General features: G+C 44.3%; 1 protein-coding gene across 1 annotated transcript in view; it reads left to right on the top strand.

Moving 5' to 3' along the window:
- The window catches only part of LOC126183824 (ATP-binding cassette sub-family G member 5), a 127,025-nt gene that overhangs the window by 67,033 nt on the left and 41,511 nt on the right, over positions 1-18,481 (top strand). The window contains exon 7 of the mRNA XM_049926077.1: positions 16,413-16,530. Within this exon, the coding sequence (XP_049782034.1) occupies positions 16,413-16,530 (118 nt within the window). The remainder of the gene's footprint in view (positions 1-16,412; positions 16,531-18,481) is intronic.

The raw sequence follows: 18,481 nt of genomic DNA, 5'->3' as shown, positions 1-18,481 counted from the left end.
GACTGGTCAACAAGGGACTTAGTGGAAGCGTTAGACCTGCTTAGTGATTTTACATACGACCTGAATTTTCTCGGGTTCTCCGCCAGACCTTTTGCTAAGGTGTGACTGTGGTAGTTGTTGTATGCTTCGCGTGTAGATCTTTTCACATATGCACAAATATCTACTAACCTTTGCTTGTTATCATTTGGGTGTTCCCTTTTGAACTGAGAGTGCAGCAATCTCTGCTTCTTCAGCATCTGTCAAATTTCATTACTAAATCATGGTGGATCTTTTCTGTCCTTTATCCACTTTCTAGGCACGTAACTCTCCAGACCAAGATTTATAATCTGCTTAAACTTTGTCCATAATTCCTCTACATCCATCCTACTAGAAGTAAGTGATGCCAATTCACCAAGTGAGATGTTAATAACTGCTTATCTGCACTATCTAGCAGAAACACCCTCCTAGCCTTCTTGACTGATTTATTAACTTTTGTAATCATAGTTTCAATAGTGACATCATGATCACTATTCCCCATTTCTGTACTGACATAGATGATAAGGTCCAGCCTGTTTGTAGCTACAAGGTCTAAGATATTTCCATTGCATGTGGGCTGCCAAGCTAGCTGCTCAAGACAATTTTCAGAAAATGTGTTTAAAAGTATTTCACATGTCTGTGTGTCTGTCTGTACTCCCTTCCCCCCCTCCCTCCCCTCCCCCCCCCCCTCCCCCACAATGAATCCATAGACATCTCAGTCTGTACTCGGTTGCTTTAAGTCACCTCCAACTAATATGGCATGATGTGTGTGTTTACGCACTGTTGACTTTCTTTGAATGACTCTAGAACTATCACAACAAAAACGGGTGGTCAGTAAAAACATCCAACAATTAACTTAGTTTCACTTGCACCTATCATACGTGACTGTCACCCTCAACTTCAACCTCAATAGAGATAATATTTTTGTCAGCTGCAATGAACACTCCCCCTCCTACAGCCTCTAAATCTGTCTTTCCGATATACATTCTATGACTCCTTGCAACAGGCATTGTTGTTGCCGATGACTGCACTCTATGCTTGATAGCCACAGGTAGGGCTCCCTCTACATCTTGGATAAGGTGCCCTGGACACTATCTGCCTTAGGGGCTCCATAACAATCCTAACATTGGAGCTCCCAATAACTAGTAAACCCCTCCCCCCGCATGCCTGCTCATACCCTGCTGAAGGAGCAGTCACCTTTCCACTCATAGGGTGAATGGGCAAGGCCAGGCAGCTAGTCTCCACATTGGACCTTCACTTCGAGTGACAAAAATGTCTACCACTTGCCACTCACCCTGCTGCGAGGGCAGATCCACCACTTTGGTCATGCTAGGAGGTGCCTAGAAAGCAGCCTGTTGGCAAAACAAGTGACACCTGAGATGTCCCATGCAATGCGCTAAATTCTCCATGACTGCTACATCCCGAGGCAGCAGCCTGAAGGTGACTGACTGTAGTCAAAAGTGCATTCAGCTGTTTGCTAACTGTGGCTAGCTGCTCCTGCATCTGCACACCATGTGCACACATCCTAGCAAGACTAACTGAAGAAGTGAACTATAAAAGCAGACAGTCTTAGATATGCACCTTGCTGCCCTCCCGATGTGTCACCAATGGACACTAGTGCGTTAATGAGCTAGATAGCTGGCTGTTCAGTGAACAGGTATTGTGCTACAAACTGAATGAATTTACACTTGCAAAATTGTGAGATTAAACCTCTTAAACAAAGAAAAACACACACACACACACACACACACACACACACACACACACACACACACACACACACACACACAATATTTTATAAATGTACTACAAGGAGTACTGCTCAAGTGTTTGGGATCCACACCAGGTTGTATTGAAAGAAGACATTGAAGCAATTCAGAGGTGATCTGCTGGATTTGTTACCAGTAGGTTCGATCAGCATGCGCATGTAAGGGATTTCAAGTGGAAATCCCTGGAGGGAAGAAGGCATTCATTTCGAAGAACACTGCAGAGGAAGTTCAGAGAACTGGCATTTGAAGCTGCCTGCAGAAAAATTGTGCTGCCACCAACAACATTTCGCGTTGGGACCATGAAGATAAGATACGAAAAATTAGGGCTCATATAGAGGCATATAGGCAGTTGTTCCTCTCTCGCTCTATCTGTGAGTGAAACAGGAGATGGAAATAACTCGCTGTGGTACAGGGTACCATCCGCCATGCCCTGTATGGTGGCTTGTGGATTATGTATGTAAATGTATATGTGGACCATTTGAGTAAAGTGAGAAATCCGGATTAGAGTCCCAGTCCGACACAAACTTTCACCAGTCACCATTGGACTTAATTCAATGCCCAATTGCAGCTGAGGTCTGAATTTCTCTCGTGTCTGAATCAAAAATGGTGTCTGTTCTTTTGGACATTTTTGTATTACTATTTTCAATTAAAACTTTTAGTTTCATGTGTTAAAAGTAAAAGTGTGAAAAATACCAAGCACTGTTGATGTATGAACAAAGAAATTAGCAGAAAGTACTTGGAAAAATTACATGATAATTTGGTGCGAAGAAACATGAAACTGTCTAGTGAAATCCACAATCTATAAAGTATACTCTTCCTATTGTGAAGTAAATTTTGGTTACTCTGTCATGTCTGTTATCTTCCTCCTTGGAGGGATGGTACTCTCACTGAACTTCTTATATACTACTTGTTAATTGGTTTAGGTTTTGAAAACAGAAATACAGAATGTGTTTTGTTCATATTTCTGTGAGCTGTAGCGCAAGCAATATAGTGTAGTGATTAGTGTTGCTGGCCGGTGTGCTGTAGCTCACCAATTCAAACAATTCAAACTCAACCATCAGCAGTTATTCGCTGTTTAGTATTTATGAATTCTGGAATGATCTTGAAAAATCTCATGTTTGTGTATTCAGGAATTTTCAGTGTTTGTCCTGAATGTCAGCTGGTGTTTTTAATAAATGTACATTCAGTTGTAAGTGTTGTATTTCATTGATGACTCTGCCTTCATGTGTGGACTTGACTGTGTTTTCGACATGACATTGTTTGGTGGAGTCACTGGGTACTTCAAACACCTACTACACTGTGGCTGCAATTAGGCAACTTAAAAGCTGTCCCCTACACAGACAGGAATTGGAATATGATCAGTACATAGTATCTAAGCTCCATATATTCAGGGAACCAATGGATTCCAAAACAGCAGCAAGTCAGCTGCACATCAGGCACCTATCAGTGTTTTCTGGATACACTGATCAGGACCCGAAGAAATGGCTGAATGGATTTGACAGAGTCACCAGATAGAACAAGTGGGATGATGTGATGTGTTTGGCAAATGTATATTTTTACTTGGACAGCAGACCACAGCAATGATTTGAGAACAACAGAAAGCAGCTCAATAGCCAGGCCAAACTGATGAAAACATACAGTGACACTCAACAGCATGTCCACTTAGCAGAATAACAACAGAAGAACAGGACCCAATGTCATGGCAAAATGACACTCACACATACAGAATGATTTGGCCCTTTGCAACATTGTGTTTCTGAATATGACAGAAGCCAACAAAATCTCACATTTGATTAAATGAGTCACAGAAGATATATACCAATCTCTTTTGGTAAAAGATATCACAACAACAGAAGAATTCAAGAAGTGGTGCCAGCACATTGAGGGATGCAACAAAAGGGAATGATTAACTGCTGAAAGTGGTTCGCAATTGTGGAATACCACCATGACCTCTCTTCTGTCATAAGCCAGGTTGTAAGAGAAGAAATGCAGCATTTAATGGCAGCCAGAACTTGTCGGATCAAGTACACTAGAGATAGTGGCTATGAACATTGAACCAACATGCCAGGAGGTAATAGAGAATGTTGAAGAAGAGTAGTATTGATCTTTGGCACCAACCTCAATCACCAATCGAACACACCATAAAGAATGGACCCAGCCAACTCAGACTTACACTACTACTGTCCAACGACAACCTGGCATTTGATAAACACCTGTGCAACTCTCCTCCACCAAGTAAAATACCCTGCAGGTGAACAGACATTTGGAGGACAGAGGACAACACACCAGTCTGTTTTTGCTGTGGATGCCCTGGACATGCTGTGCATTACTGCAAAGAAATAAGCCAAGTGTTTGATAACTATTACACTGCAAGACATCAACCATCACAACAGTCCTATTCATGCCAGTCAACTGCGAACATTTATAGATTAGCTGTGGGCTGAAGCTCGTTGCTGTATTCTGGATGAGGTAGCTCCCCAACATACTCATTGCCTTAGAGGTGATCACTGCTTGTCTAGCCAGCAAAAACGAGTCGACCGTCTGTGGAGGTGGCGCCATCAGATGGAAGTTCTCAATGGACAGCAATTACCAAGATGTCAGGAAATGTCATAGACATCATCATCAAAGGCCAACCACTCTGGGCACGAGTCTACTGGGGTACTTCTTTGTCTGTAATTTTGAATGCTTATTGCCACCAGTTAAAAAAGACTGTGTTACGTGGTGCAAAAGCGATTGTGGGAAATACATCCAGCGTACAGGAACATGCATTGCACGAATAACAATTGATAACAGAACACACCCTTTCAAATTTGTCATTTTATTAGAATACGGTCATGCTGTTATTCTTGGATAGGACTTCTTGCAGTTATCACAAAAAGTCACAGACTTTGGAAGACCAGAGCTCCAGATTGGTGGAACTATTTCAACGCACCCACGTAACAAAAATTGCCCTGGATGGTTGTTTACCATTGAAGACATTATTATCCTGCCATAATCCACAAGACGAGTTCATCATCATTTGAGATGTACAGTTAAACTGTAAATTTTTTTTCAGTTGCAAAAAGCTGCTCTTACTTACAAAAGAAATCTACATGCCAGTGACGATCATAAGTATTGTGGGTGGTCAAGGAGAACTTTTTATCACTAATTGTCATGAGTAGCCACAATTCATATCTTGAGGTATGTGTGTAGGGACAGCTGAACCAGTCCAGGATGGGCAGCTTGGTATCATTGACAAAGAATATACTTGGCTACCACTACAGACAACAGCAGGAGTGGAAGCTGCCATCGAATTGCCAATAGGATCTGGCCTGACTGAGGAATGAGGTCGGCGAGTAATAGCCATTCTGCAACAATATTTAATGCTATAAAATCTGGAGTGGTGAAAAGACAGACTTATGATAAAATACAGTATCAGCAGTGGTGTCATCCACCAATTTGGCAGCGTTCGTATAGCGTGTATTTGACTGAATGACAGACAATCTGGGGGGAAGTCGAGAAGATGCTGCGAAATGGTATCATTGAACATTCAGAGAGTCCTTCATTCTCTCTGGTGGCTCTCATGAAGAAGAAGGGTGATACATTGCACATCTGCATTGAATACTGATGACTGAACAAAATCACAAAGAAAGACATCTATCCACTGCCACACAGTGATGATACCCAGGACTGCTTGAAAGTAGAAAAGTATTTCTCAACTATGGACATGCAGACAGGTTACTGACAGATCAAGATTGACGAGGGTGACCGGAGGGACTACCTTCTCAGCTGCTCTTGCCCTCTGTTTCTTCAAAGTTACACCATTTGACTGTGTAATGCTCCAACCACCTTCAAAAATATGATGGACAACCTGCTTCAACAACTTAAAATGTGCGATTTATCTATGCTTTCTGGAGGACGTTGTCTCTTTTTCTTTTCTTTTTTTTTTAATATTTGAAAATAGACGTGTTGAAGTGTGCTCAGATTATAGGTCTCCACCTGAATCCAGAAAAGTACCTCTTCACCACCTAAGATATAAAATTCTTGAGGCACCAATGAATGATGATGGTATCCATGCTGATCCAGAGAAAGTTAAGAGCAGTCGCAGATTTTCCAACTCTTCAACTCACGCATGACATGAGAAGTTGTTATAAAATGTGCTTATACTATTGGCAATTCATAAAGGACTTCATTCTAAGGCACATCCCTTACAAGAACTACTTTGGAGAGTATCAAAGTTTTCCTGGAATGAGGCACAAGAAATGTTTTTCTCTGTCCTTAAGGAGGTGCTAACATCATCTCCAGTCCTAACTTTGTCTGATGAGAATGCTGAGACAGAACTTCATACAGATGCTAGTAGTTTTCGGATAGGAGCAGCTGTGGTACAAATTCAGGAAGGTGCTGTAAAGTTGATAGCTCATGCTTTACAAGTACTGTCCATGTTTGAGAAAACCTTCTTTACAACTGAGGAAGAGTGCATTGCAGTTCTTTGGGCCATCAACAAGTTCCGGCTGTATTTATCTGGCAAACCATTTACTGTTGTGATGGATCACCAGTCTCTGTGCTGGTTGACTAGCCTGAAGGATCTGTTGGGTTCACTGGTGAGATGGGTACTGAGGCTCCAGGAGTATGACACCACAGTGGTATATAAAAACAGACACAAACACAAGGACACTGACTGCCTTTCAAGGAATCCTTTGGCAGAGCAGCATGGATGAAATCTTAGTCATTGCTGTATTAAATGGCATTGCTGCTGAGAAAAAGGAAGATCCAGTGTTGCTGAAACCAGAGAATCCTTGAAGAATGAGGAACCAACCAAAGGAGGGGGCTAATTAATAAATGAAACATCGTATAAGACTAACTATAATTTGATGGGGCAGAAATGGTTGCTAGTCAACCCAGGTCATCTGTGGCCATTGTTCCTGAAGTATTTCCATGACACTCCAATATCTGGTCAGCTAGGATTCACAAGGAGTCTAGACCGTATCATTGCAGGTATCACAGGCCAGGTCTCTACTGATCCGTTAGGGACTATATGAGCCACTGGAAGGAATGCCATCAACTGAAACATGTGTTGCAATTACTTGCAGGGCATCTACTACCAGGCCAGCCTGCAGCAACACCATTCAACCAAATAGAATAGTCATCTTTGGGAGGGTCCCGAAATTGGCTAATGGCTATGAATGGATAGTGGACTGTACCAACTACATCACTTGCTATGTTGTCACGAAAGCTGTGCCAACTACTGAAGGTCTGGAAATTGCAAAGTTCCATGTAGAATGTCATTTTGAAGTACCTTGTGTGACAATCTCTGCTAGCAGACAAGTTTTCCACTCGGGACAAGTGTTGGAGATAATTTCACATCACCCACAGGATTACAACAGCCCACCATCCACAGACACATGGCCTCACAGGAAGCTTTAATCAGATGCTGGCAGATATGTATGTTGATAGCAAACAGAGACATTGGGATACAATGCTGCCCATTGTGACATTTACATGCAACACTGTGAAGCAAGGCACTACAGGCTTCACACCATTCTTTCTACACCACAGTCAGTTGGTCAAAATGCCAGTGAATGCACTGTTCCCATTCCAGTCATACGATATTCAGGATGACTGCATCAAACACAGGACCAAAGTAGCAAGGCAGTTTGTTGTAACCGCAACAGGAATGGTCGCAGGGTTGCCGCTAACAAAAATGCAGCAGGACCGAACAGGAGCGGCCCGCGAACAGACAAGATGGACGAATGGGAATGGAAGTACAAGCACGATGACAGACAACCGAGCAAGACACCAAGATCAACAACAAAGTATTAAGCGATGGGGTCACAAGAGAACCTCATGAAATCAAAACGACGTCCCCTCGTAAACGGGAAGTGAGCACATGCAACATAAACACGATGTCTGTAAGCGAGATATCAGCCGACTCAATGTGAGTATCAGACTGCCTCACTGCGTGAGAGGCACCTGCCTAAATACGTGACAGGGTATGTTGCTATTGGCCGCTAGGACCACGTGCTTCACAGTGGCGCCTTCACATTAGACTCGGGGCCAGGAGCACAAGCAGCCATGGCTTATGGCGCAACTGCTGCAGAGACCTCTAGTGGTCATAGAGTTCCATGCCAACTGGCATGGATTGAAAACCCGCAGCGCTTGGTGCCTGATCGCACCCCCCCTGAAACTTGCGCGTAGGGGCAAAAACGCACTGGACGGTGCCGCAGTGGTCGGCAGATGGGAGAAGACCCAGGCTTGTCAACTGCCATTGTTGGGGAGGAAGAGATGTCTGAGGTGTCCATTATGGCCGATCCAGAGGCCAGGGCATTGGAGGGTGCCTCCGATCCACGTGGGGGCAGGGAGGGCCGGCAGCAGGCTTGCGGAGAGGCAGCAACTGGGGCAGTTGCGATGACTCGAGGACCACATCTGTACCCGAAGGAGGCAGTGGTGGGAGTCCCGCAGGGGTACGTGGGTAGAGCTGGTTATGATGGCGGAGCTCCAACCCTTTTGAAATCTGCACTTACATCACACGCTGCCCATGGGCCACGACGACCATGGCAGGCGTCCAACCTGACATGCAGGCCCACACGGCCGCGCCAGGGGCATAACGCTGAGAGGGCCAGGAGCAGGGGTGGGAGGGTGACGGCATCAGGAAGTGGAAAAGGGTCCACGGCTGGCACCCATATAGGAGCTCTACCAGACTATGTCCGTCAATTGGCGTGGTGCGATAAGTGCTCAAGAACAGGGTGAGGGCCGACGTGGTGGGAGATGTTTTGACTGCCTTTGTCAACTGTTGTTTAAGTATGTGGACAAGCCTCTCCGCTGCGCCATTGGAGAGAGGGTGAAAAGGCGGGCTACATATATGTTTGATACCGTTGGCCTGACAGAAGATGTGGAAGGAGGATGCCATGAATTGGGGGCTCTTATCGGAGACCAATGTGTGAGGCAGGTCCTCAATGGTGAGAAACTGGGCCAGGGCTGTGAGTGTAGCCTCTGTGGTGGTGGATGCCATGCGGATGACATATGGATATTTGGAGTAGGCATCAACGATAAGTAACCATGTGGACCCCAAAAACGGACTCGCAAAATTGAGGTGGATGCGATCCCAGGGTCGGTGAGGCACAGACCAGGGGGCGAATGACTGAGAGGGGGGGCGCCTTGCCTGGTGACACGCACACACAGTGCACCTATGGACCAGACAGTCAGTATTGCCATCGATGCCGGGCCAATACACGTGCCAGCGAGCTAAAACTTTCATGTAGGATACAGCCCAGTGCCCATGGTGTAACAAACAGAGCACGTGATGTCGAAAATCCGGAGGGGTGACCACCCGATGGGCATTCAACTCCGTGGCCAACAGAAGGACATCATCAACCATGGAGAGCCTGTGGGACAGGTGGCACCAGGGGCTGAAGTTGCTTTGCATCCAACGAATAATATGGGTGGGCCAACCGTGGACCACGTAGCAGAGAGCCTGCTGCAGACAGGGTCTCTGTGTGTAGCCGTGGCAATGTGAGCAGCCATAAGAGGCAGAACGTCCACCCGGTGGGTGGAATCAATGTGAAAGCAGGGGACCTCCTGTTGGTCAAACGCAGGATTGGGGCCTGCTGGGAGACAAGACAAAGCATCTGTGTTAGCATGGTGGGTGGTGGGCTTATACCAGATGGTGTAAGTGTAATTCTATAAAAGTAACGCCCAGTGCTAGAGACTAGAGATGGGCAAAGGGGTTCATCCTTGGGAACTAGTTCACTGGTGATCGCTCTTTTTTGAGTACTGTTCATTTTTACTCGTTCACCATTCATTGTGCTTGGTATATGGTTCTTATGAAAAATTGAAAATTAGTAGCATAGGTGACTGAAGATAGAAGGTTCATCTTTGTGATGCAAGTGATTGAGGGGTTGAGCAACGGAGGCAGCTAGGGGTAAGAACCTTAAGTAATAAGTAACCTTGCCCAAATATACCTGGAGTGCAGATAAGTCCTTGGGACAAGGAAGGGCCTCAATGGCCACAACATTGCGATCCGAAGGGTGAATGCTATCTTTGCTAAGCCAGTGGCCTAAGTATTCCACTTCTAGTTGAAAAGAAACAACACTTGTCCAGCCAAAAGCGTAAACCTGCAGATTGCAGAGCGTGAAATAAGGTGCTGAGGTTGTGCATATGTTCCTGGCAGGAATGCCCGGTGACAATAATTCACATAGGCTGCATAAGCTGCTCCAGGAACTGCTGGAAAATTGCCAGCACTTAAGAGACACCAAATGGAAGGTGCTTGTATTTGTATAATCTGAAAGGTGTGTTGAGAACCATGATGTTCTGTGAATCCGCATCCAAGGGTAACTGGTGGTATGCCTCAGCCAGGTTGATCTTAGAAAAATACTTGCCCCCGCAAGCTTGGCAAGAAGGTCTTCCTGTTGGAGAATGGCGTAAGTGTCTACTAAGGACTGAGCATTGACAGTAGCACCGAAGTCCCCACACAACCGAAGGGACCCATTGGGTTTCCTTAAGACCACCAGTGGTGTTGCCCAAGCACGGTATGTCACAGGTTCTAGGATGCCAGCAGCCTGGAGCCAATCAGATTCCTGCTTACCTGCTGGCCGCAAGGCCACCAGAATGGGTCTGGCCCGGAAAAAGCGATGCTGTGCATCTGGCCGAAGTGTGATGTGTGCCTGAAAAGTGAAGCACACCCGAGATCCATTGCAAACAATGATGCAAAAGCTGAGCACAGATCATCCAAGTCCTGAAAAGGAACAGCCGTGGAAATGACCTTAACTTCATCAGGAATTGAAAAGCCAAACAGTTGAAATGCATCCAGGCCAAAACTATTCAAAGCCGATGGATGGTCGATGACAGAACATTTTTGTATGTCACCTGGATGACGAACTGCCCACGAAGGGGAATGGGACAGTCGCTATAGGCGACCAAACGCTGAGAGGGAGCGACAACGCAGGGGAACCCAGGCGGTTATATGTCGCAATATTAATTAGGGGAACGGTGGCCCCAGTGTCGGCCTGAAAACACTTCTTCAGTAAAAAGGCAGAGCAGGAGGAATAGCTTCCGTGCTGATGGGTCGTCCAGCGAGATGACCGATTGCAAAGCATGTACTGTATCCTAAGGGGCCAGTAGAGACAGGACAGGAACAAGTCGAGCGATTATTACAAAAAGATCAAATATGGCCCTCTTTCTCACAGAGCGTGCACGTTTTCCAGTGGAGGGGGCAATCAGCTTGAGAGTATGCGGTAAAGCACTGTGGACAAGATGGAAATGGGCCGTGCAACCGGCGACGAGGGCCGACCAGAGGCTCTAATGCCATAGAGATGTTAGACAAAGAGGAGTCCTGACAATCTTGGCCACTATTGGCCGGGCCACATCTGTCGTGTGGGCGGAAACTGCAGAGTCGCATCAATCACTGCCAATTGCAGCCGCGCCATGAGCTCGTTGGCCGCCTGAGCAATTTCAAATGAGTGGGCAATGCGGAGAATCTCTTCCAATGAGGGATTATATAGTTTCAATGCTGCAGTGCAGACCTCAGGATCGGGAGCCAGCTGAACCACCACATCTCGGATCAGGTAGTCCACATACAAAGCCTTACACTGCAGATTGGTGCATGTAAAATTGCATTGACAGCTGAGACCCTGCAATTTCATGACCCAGGAATGATATGATTGGCCAGGCTGTTTATGGCACTGGTGGAACTCCAGCTGAGAGGTGACTACATGGTAGCGCTGTGAATAATAGTTTGTCAGCAAAAGGCATAGCTCCTGAAAAGAGAGAGCCACAGGATCTGACAAAGGTGCCAACTTGCGAAGGAGAAAGAATGTGTCAGGGGAGGCCCAATACAAAAACAACAATTGCTGCAAGGGGTCATCCATGACTTGAAAAGTCGTGAAATGTTGTTTCAGCCAGTGTAAGTATGTTTCTCAGTCTACTTTAGTGACATTAAATGGTGGGAACGACAGCAGACGTGGGAAAGAATCGGACACCCAAGGACTCGGAAGCTGTGGCGGTAATGTGTCCCGGGCATCGACTTTGTCCATTAGCAACCACATAGACTTTTGTAAGATGTCTAACTGGAGCTGCTGCTGCTGCATGAGCTGCTGCTGTGGTTCCAGTAGACAGACCAACTTAGCCTCCATGCTAACAGCGACTACCGTTTACCTCATCGCCTAAATGCTGTAACCGCAACAGGAATGGTTGCGGGGTTGCCACTAATGAAAATGCGGTGGGACCGAACGGGAGCGTCCCGCGAACAAACAAGACAGACAGACGGGAATGGAAGGACAAGCACGACAGACAGACAACTGAGCAAGACACCTAGATCAACAACAAAGTATTAAGCAACGGGGTCACAAGAGATAACCTCACGAAATCAAAACATCGTCCACTCATAAACGGGAAGTAAACACATGCAACGTAAACATGATATCTGTAAGCGAGAGATCAACTGACTGAATGCAAATACCAGATTGCCTTGCTGCATGAGAGGCAGCTGCCTAAATACAAGACAGGGTATGTCACTATTGGCCGCTGGGACCATGTGCTCCACAGTGGTGTCCTCACATTAGATTCGGGGCAGGAGCTTGCCCAGCCATGGCTTACGGCATGACTGCTGCAGAGACCTCTAGTTGTCATAGAGTTCCATGCCGTCCGGCACGGATTCGAAACCCGCAGCACTCGGTGCCAGACAGTTGGCTCACATACCAGTCCTGGACATCCAGGATAGACACTGAGAGTACTATAATGCCAAGCACCAACTATTGAGATACAGCCCAGAAGACTTGATATGGAGTTTCATGTCTTTGCAGAAAGTAAAAGTTTTGGAAGAGCTACTAAAGGGCTTCTATGGTCCGCCGTATCGTATCCTTCTTCACTTTTCAGACATCCTATACGAAGTTAGGAATTGTGACCCTTCATCCATAAGAGAAAAGTGCAGAGATGTCACACATGCCCTCTGTATGAGGCCATACTACAGTCCAGAGGTGCAGATCAACAGTGGGAGGTTCGAGGAAACTGAAGACCCAACTTTTCTTGTTCGCAAAGATTTGATGGGAGGGCCTACCTTCGATGCCCATTATAGTGAAGAAGCTGTAACAACATGCCCATAACATAAGGATTTGCCAACACTACCCTACAGAGAACCATTGACTAGATCTAGATCCCAGGTACTGTAATCAGCTGCAGTGAGAACCTCTGAACTGTGGGTCATTGTTACTTCAGGAGAAAACGATGCCAGGAGCAGTGGTGCACACAGTAAAGCATAGTGGTTAGCTTTGCTGGCTGATGTGTTGCAGATTACCAGTTCAAACCCAACCACCAGCAAGTGGTGGTGGTGGTAGTAGTAGCAGTAGCAGTAGCAGTAGCAGTAGTAGCAGTAGCATTGTGGTGCATACATTCATAGCACTTTTGTTTTATGTGTTGGCATTTGGTTACTATGGGTTTTTTTATCAATTGTAGTATTTTATTTGTTGTGTCATTTGGAGATAGTGATTGGAGCTGTGGATGCTAGAAAATGGAGTGCCAAATGGAGAAATTGGGACATTTCCAGTGTATTATTCCGTTTTGAGTTCAATAGAGGGGTGACAACAACAGAGGCAGCCCAAAACATTTGTACAGTGTATGGGATAATGCCATTGGACAGGGCACAATAAGAAAATAGTTTTCTCATTTTAAGGAGAATTGTTTTGACATTCATGACTCTGCATGTTCAGGAAGTCCTTCTGGGTTTGATGAATTTCATTTAAACACATCAGTGTACTTGAGAACTGGCAAATGTGATGTACTATGATCATTCCACCATTATGCAACATTAGCATATGATGGTGAAGTCTCAAAAATCGGGTTAATGGGTACTGTATGCTCTAAGTCAAAACCACAATAATCAATTGCTGGCTGTATGTGCATATCTGCTTACTCGTCATCAGATGGCTCATGAACTACCACTGACCATTCATATCCTGTATCATTACTGGTATCCTGGTATCTCATATCATTACTGGTAAGTAAAAGAAAGGAATGGTTGAACTCAAACAAAACAGCAACTCTCCGTATGAAGACCAGCATGCATCCACAAAAGATAATGTCATGCATGTGATGGAACAGCAATGGTGTGGTTCTTATGAATTGCTTTTTCGAAGTGTAACCATTACTACTGACATTTATTGTCAACAAGTAAGACATCTTGCACACACAAGCCAAGAACAGCGCCCAGGAAGACTGTGGGAAGTGATGCTATTCCACGACAGTGCCTGCTCATGTTCTACTAGACTGACAAACACTATACAGAAGTTGGGTTAGGAAGTCATTCTGCACCCACCTCTTTGGTGCTCTCAGATTTCTACCTGTCTTGCTATCTATCAAATTAACTTCAAGGAATTTCTTTTCTGGCTGAACATGAATTCCAAACATGGCTTGACGAGTTCATCGCCTCAACACCATGTGATTTCCACAGTAATGGGTGCGAAAAGTTACCCTAGCATTAGGAGACTATTGTAAATAGTGAAGAAGAATATATTATTGATGACGAAAGTCTCTGTTATATGTATCTGTTGTCTATTAAACTTATGGAAAAATGCTATGAACTTGTGCACCAACCCAGTAGTAGTAGTAGTAGTAGTAGTAGTAGTAGTAGTAGTAGTAGTAGTAGCTGTAGTAGTACACTACTGGCCATTAAAATTGCTACACCACAAAGTTGACATGCTACAGACGTGAAATTTAACCGACAGGAAGAAGATACTGTGATATACAAATGATTAGCTTTTCAGAGCATTCACACAAGGTTGGCGCTGGTGGCGACACCTACAACGTGCTGACATGAGGAAAGTTTCCAACTGATTTCTTATACACAAACAGCAGTTGACCGCCGTTGCCTGGTGAAACATTGTGATGCCTCATGTAAGGAGGAAAAATGCGTACCATCACATTTCCGACTTTGATAAAGGTCGGATTGTAGCCTATAGCGATTGTGCTTTATCGTATCGCGACACTGCTGCTCGCATTGGTCGAGATCCAATGACTGTTAGCAGAATATGGAATTGGTGGATTCAGGAGGGTAATACGGAATGCCGTGCTGGATCCCAACGGCCTCGTATCACTAGCAGTCAAGATGACAGGCATCTTATCCACATGGCTGTAATGGATCGTGCAGCCACGTCTAGATCCCTGAGTCAGCAGATGGGGACGTTTGCAAGACAACAACCATCTCCACGAACAGTTCGACGATGTTTGCAACAGCATGGACTATTAACTCGGAGACCATGGCTGCGGTTACCCTTGACGCTGCATCACAGACAGGAGCGCCTGCGATGGTGTACTCAACGCTGAACCTGGGTGCACGAATGGCAAAACGTCATTTTTTCAGATGAATCCAGGTTCTGTTTACAGCATCATGATGGTCGCATCCATGTTTGGCGACATCGCGGTGAACGCACATTGGAATCGTGTATTTGTCATTGCCATACTGCTGTTCACCCGATGTGATGGTATGGGGTGCCATTGGTTACACGTCATGGTCACCTCTTGTTCATATTGGCGGCACTTTGAACAGTGGACGTTACATTTCAGATGTGTTCCAACCCGTATCTCTACCCTTCATTCGATCCCTGTGAAACCCTACATTTCAGCAGGATAATGCACGACCACATGTTGCAGGTCCTGTACGGGCCTTTCTGGATACAGAAAATGTTTGACTGTTTCCCTGCCCAGCACATTCTCCAGGTCTCTCACCAATTGAAAACGTCTGGTCAGTGGTGGCCGAGCAACTGGCTTGTCACAATACGCCAGTCACTACTCTTGATGAATTGTGGTATCGTGTTGAAGCTGCATGGGCAGCTGTACCTCTACACGCCATCCAAGCTCTGTTTGACTCAATGCCCAGGCGTATCAAGGCCGTTACTATGGCCAGAGGTGGTCATTCTGGGTACTGATTTCTCAGGATCTATGCACCCAAATTGCGTGAAAATGTAATCGCATATCAGTTCTAGTATATTATATTTGTCCAATGAATACCCATTTATCATCTGCATTTCTTCTTGGTGTGGCAATTTTAATGGCCAGTAGTGTAGTAGTAATAGTAGTAGTAGAAGATCTGTTTCACAGAAATATTGGACATATCATGGTATTATTATTTAATAACAAAGAAACAAAATAATTCAAATATACAGGTGTATTTTTTATTAAGTAATTATTCATTCTGGAAGGTTATTGAAATATATTTGTAAGGTTTGTATATTCTGGAATATTTAATGCTCGTATAAAAAGCATTTAATGCTCGTATAAAAAGCAATGTTCTGGAATATTTGATGTTTGTACAAACATCTGCACACACTTTGTCCTGGAGGTCAGTTCTGTTGTGGCTGTACAATGGTTTCAGTATTAAATGTACTTTCAGTTCTAAGTGTTGTACTTCCTTGACAACCCTGCCTGCGGATTTGGACCGTATTGTGCTTTTCACGTGACAATATATATCTTTCTGTATTTATGCTTCATTTTTCTTTCATTAATTCGTTATAAGTGAGCACTTTCCAGGTATAAAAATGAAAATATGTTCAAAACGCGATGTATAAAACAGTTATCTAGAATCTTTGTCCTCAGTAGCACATCATCAGGCTGCTTTCAGAATCTAAATGCCTGAAAAATTAAAAAAAAATACTTCATTCACAGGAGGTGTTTGGCAACTACATTCAACCTAAAGAGAACGGGTGTGACTTGTCTTGCCTTACGTTTATTGGCATTGCCGATATTTCATTTTCTGTTGTGGATCTTCTACAGTGGAATGCAGGTCAGTACTTTATTTGTAAATTTCAAAGACACTGAAATCATATTATAGAAGTCTATACATAATGAATGAAAAGAATATCCTTACTTATGAGCCTCTGCAGTCGTTATTGCTCAAAACACTGTTCTGTTTTCATAAAATTCTCAATTTCTGTGGTGCTTGCAAAATTTTATTACTGTCTAGTCATTTAGTTCAATATTAACAGCCATGTTCAATAGCAGTCAGTAATTGAATTTTCATAAAATTTCAGTGAGATCTCATCCTTCCTTTCTCATTCTGACTGATAAATTTAAATCAACCTGTACAGTAAGATTCTACACGCATCCTGACGTGTTAACATTGTTATCTATTCTTGTTAATAATACCCAGTACATTTAGTGACACATTACTTATTTCATAATTACTCTCCCTGCAATTTTTATTCACTGGTTGCCTCTATGATAATTATGCTGTGGTTACAATTAAACTTTCACTACTTGAGCCAGTGAGACTGGAAACTATTTACCATATGGGTACCCAGCTTTATAGGAAGTAAATACCAGATGTTTATAATTAAAATTCCGTTACTCATGGAGGTCCAGTGTGGTCTGTAATATTCGTATGGCAGTGAAACTTGGTAGATATTCTAATGTATTAATGAGGAACCAATTTAAGTTGGAAAAAATCGTTTCCAATTTTGGTCGCCATATGCAAATGTGGCACTGTACACAGTTTGTATGACAATATGACATCCACACTGTCATTTGACAAGCCATAGTATGAGTGAACAGTATGTCTATCAAGAAGAGTGTCCATGAATTATCCATCCTGTGGTCAGCAGTATGGAAAGTTTTGCATTCTGTATTACACTGGTACCCGTACGAAACCCAGGCCGTGCAGCATTGGAAATCTCATGATTCACAACAATGTTCTGAATTTTCTCTTTGGTTTCTTGCCTGAATCGAAGTTGATGACATGGCCGGGCAATATTTTATGGAGTTACAAGGCACATTTTACTCTACAGAGTGCAGTGAATACATGGATCCATGTGTTGTGCACAAAGAGCCATTGCACTTGCCATATGTGACTCTGTGATGTGGATTCACAAGCACCACCATTCTTGGTCCATTCTTCTTTGAAGAGAATACAACCAGAGAGCCTGTCAGGTGTACAGTGACATCTGCATGTTATTGAGTCATCCTTGTGTAGTGTGTGAGCCGGCCGCGGTGGTCTCGCAGTTCTAGGCACTCAGTCCGGAACCGCGCAACTGCTATGGTCGCAGGTTCGAATCCTGCCTCGGGCATGGATGTGTGTGATGTCCTTAGGTTAGTTAGGTTTAAGTAGTTCTCAGTTCTAGGGGACTGATGACCACAGATGTTAAGTCCCATAGTGCTCAGAGCCAGTTGAACCATTTGTAGTGTGTGATTCTTGCTTGGAAAGAGCGCAACTGTGTGGAAACCACAGTTTTCATGCAAAATGGTTAGTAATCACACAGTACTTTTGGATTAAAGACCACTTACGGAAAAGCAAATACGTTGAGTTGCCGAAAAGACACAAATCGAAAGACATTTCACACCACACACACACACACACACACACACACACACACACACACACAGTGCCGGCAGGAGCATAGAAGTGTGTGTGTGTGTGTGTGTGTGTGTGTGTGTGTGTGTGTGTGTGTGTGTAGCTTTTACTCTGCTATACTCTAGCTCATCAAATCATAACTTGGAAATATAGCAAGATTTCTTTCTTATGTGTGTCCCTATTGCCAAGTCAATGCTTCTGCTTTATGTTGCATGATCTCTTTTAATCCAAAAGTACAGAGTGTATCAAAAAGAATTATCTGTACTGTTGGAAAGAGCAAACTGTAGAGACATAGTACAGGATGGGGCACCACCCCACTGACATCTGGAAGTGTGGGAATTTTTAAATCGAAGGATTACTGAACGTTGGATCGGTCGCACTGGACGAA

Source organism: Schistocerca cancellata, chromosome 4 (assembly GCF_023864275.1).
Source record: "Schistocerca cancellata isolate TAMUIC-IGC-003103 chromosome 4, iqSchCanc2.1, whole genome shotgun sequence".
In the NCBI taxonomy this organism is placed as follows: domain Eukaryota; kingdom Metazoa; phylum Arthropoda; class Insecta; order Orthoptera; family Acrididae; genus Schistocerca; species Schistocerca cancellata.
Note: the sequence above shows the minus strand (reverse complement) of the source record. Positions and strands in the feature narration are given on the sequence as shown.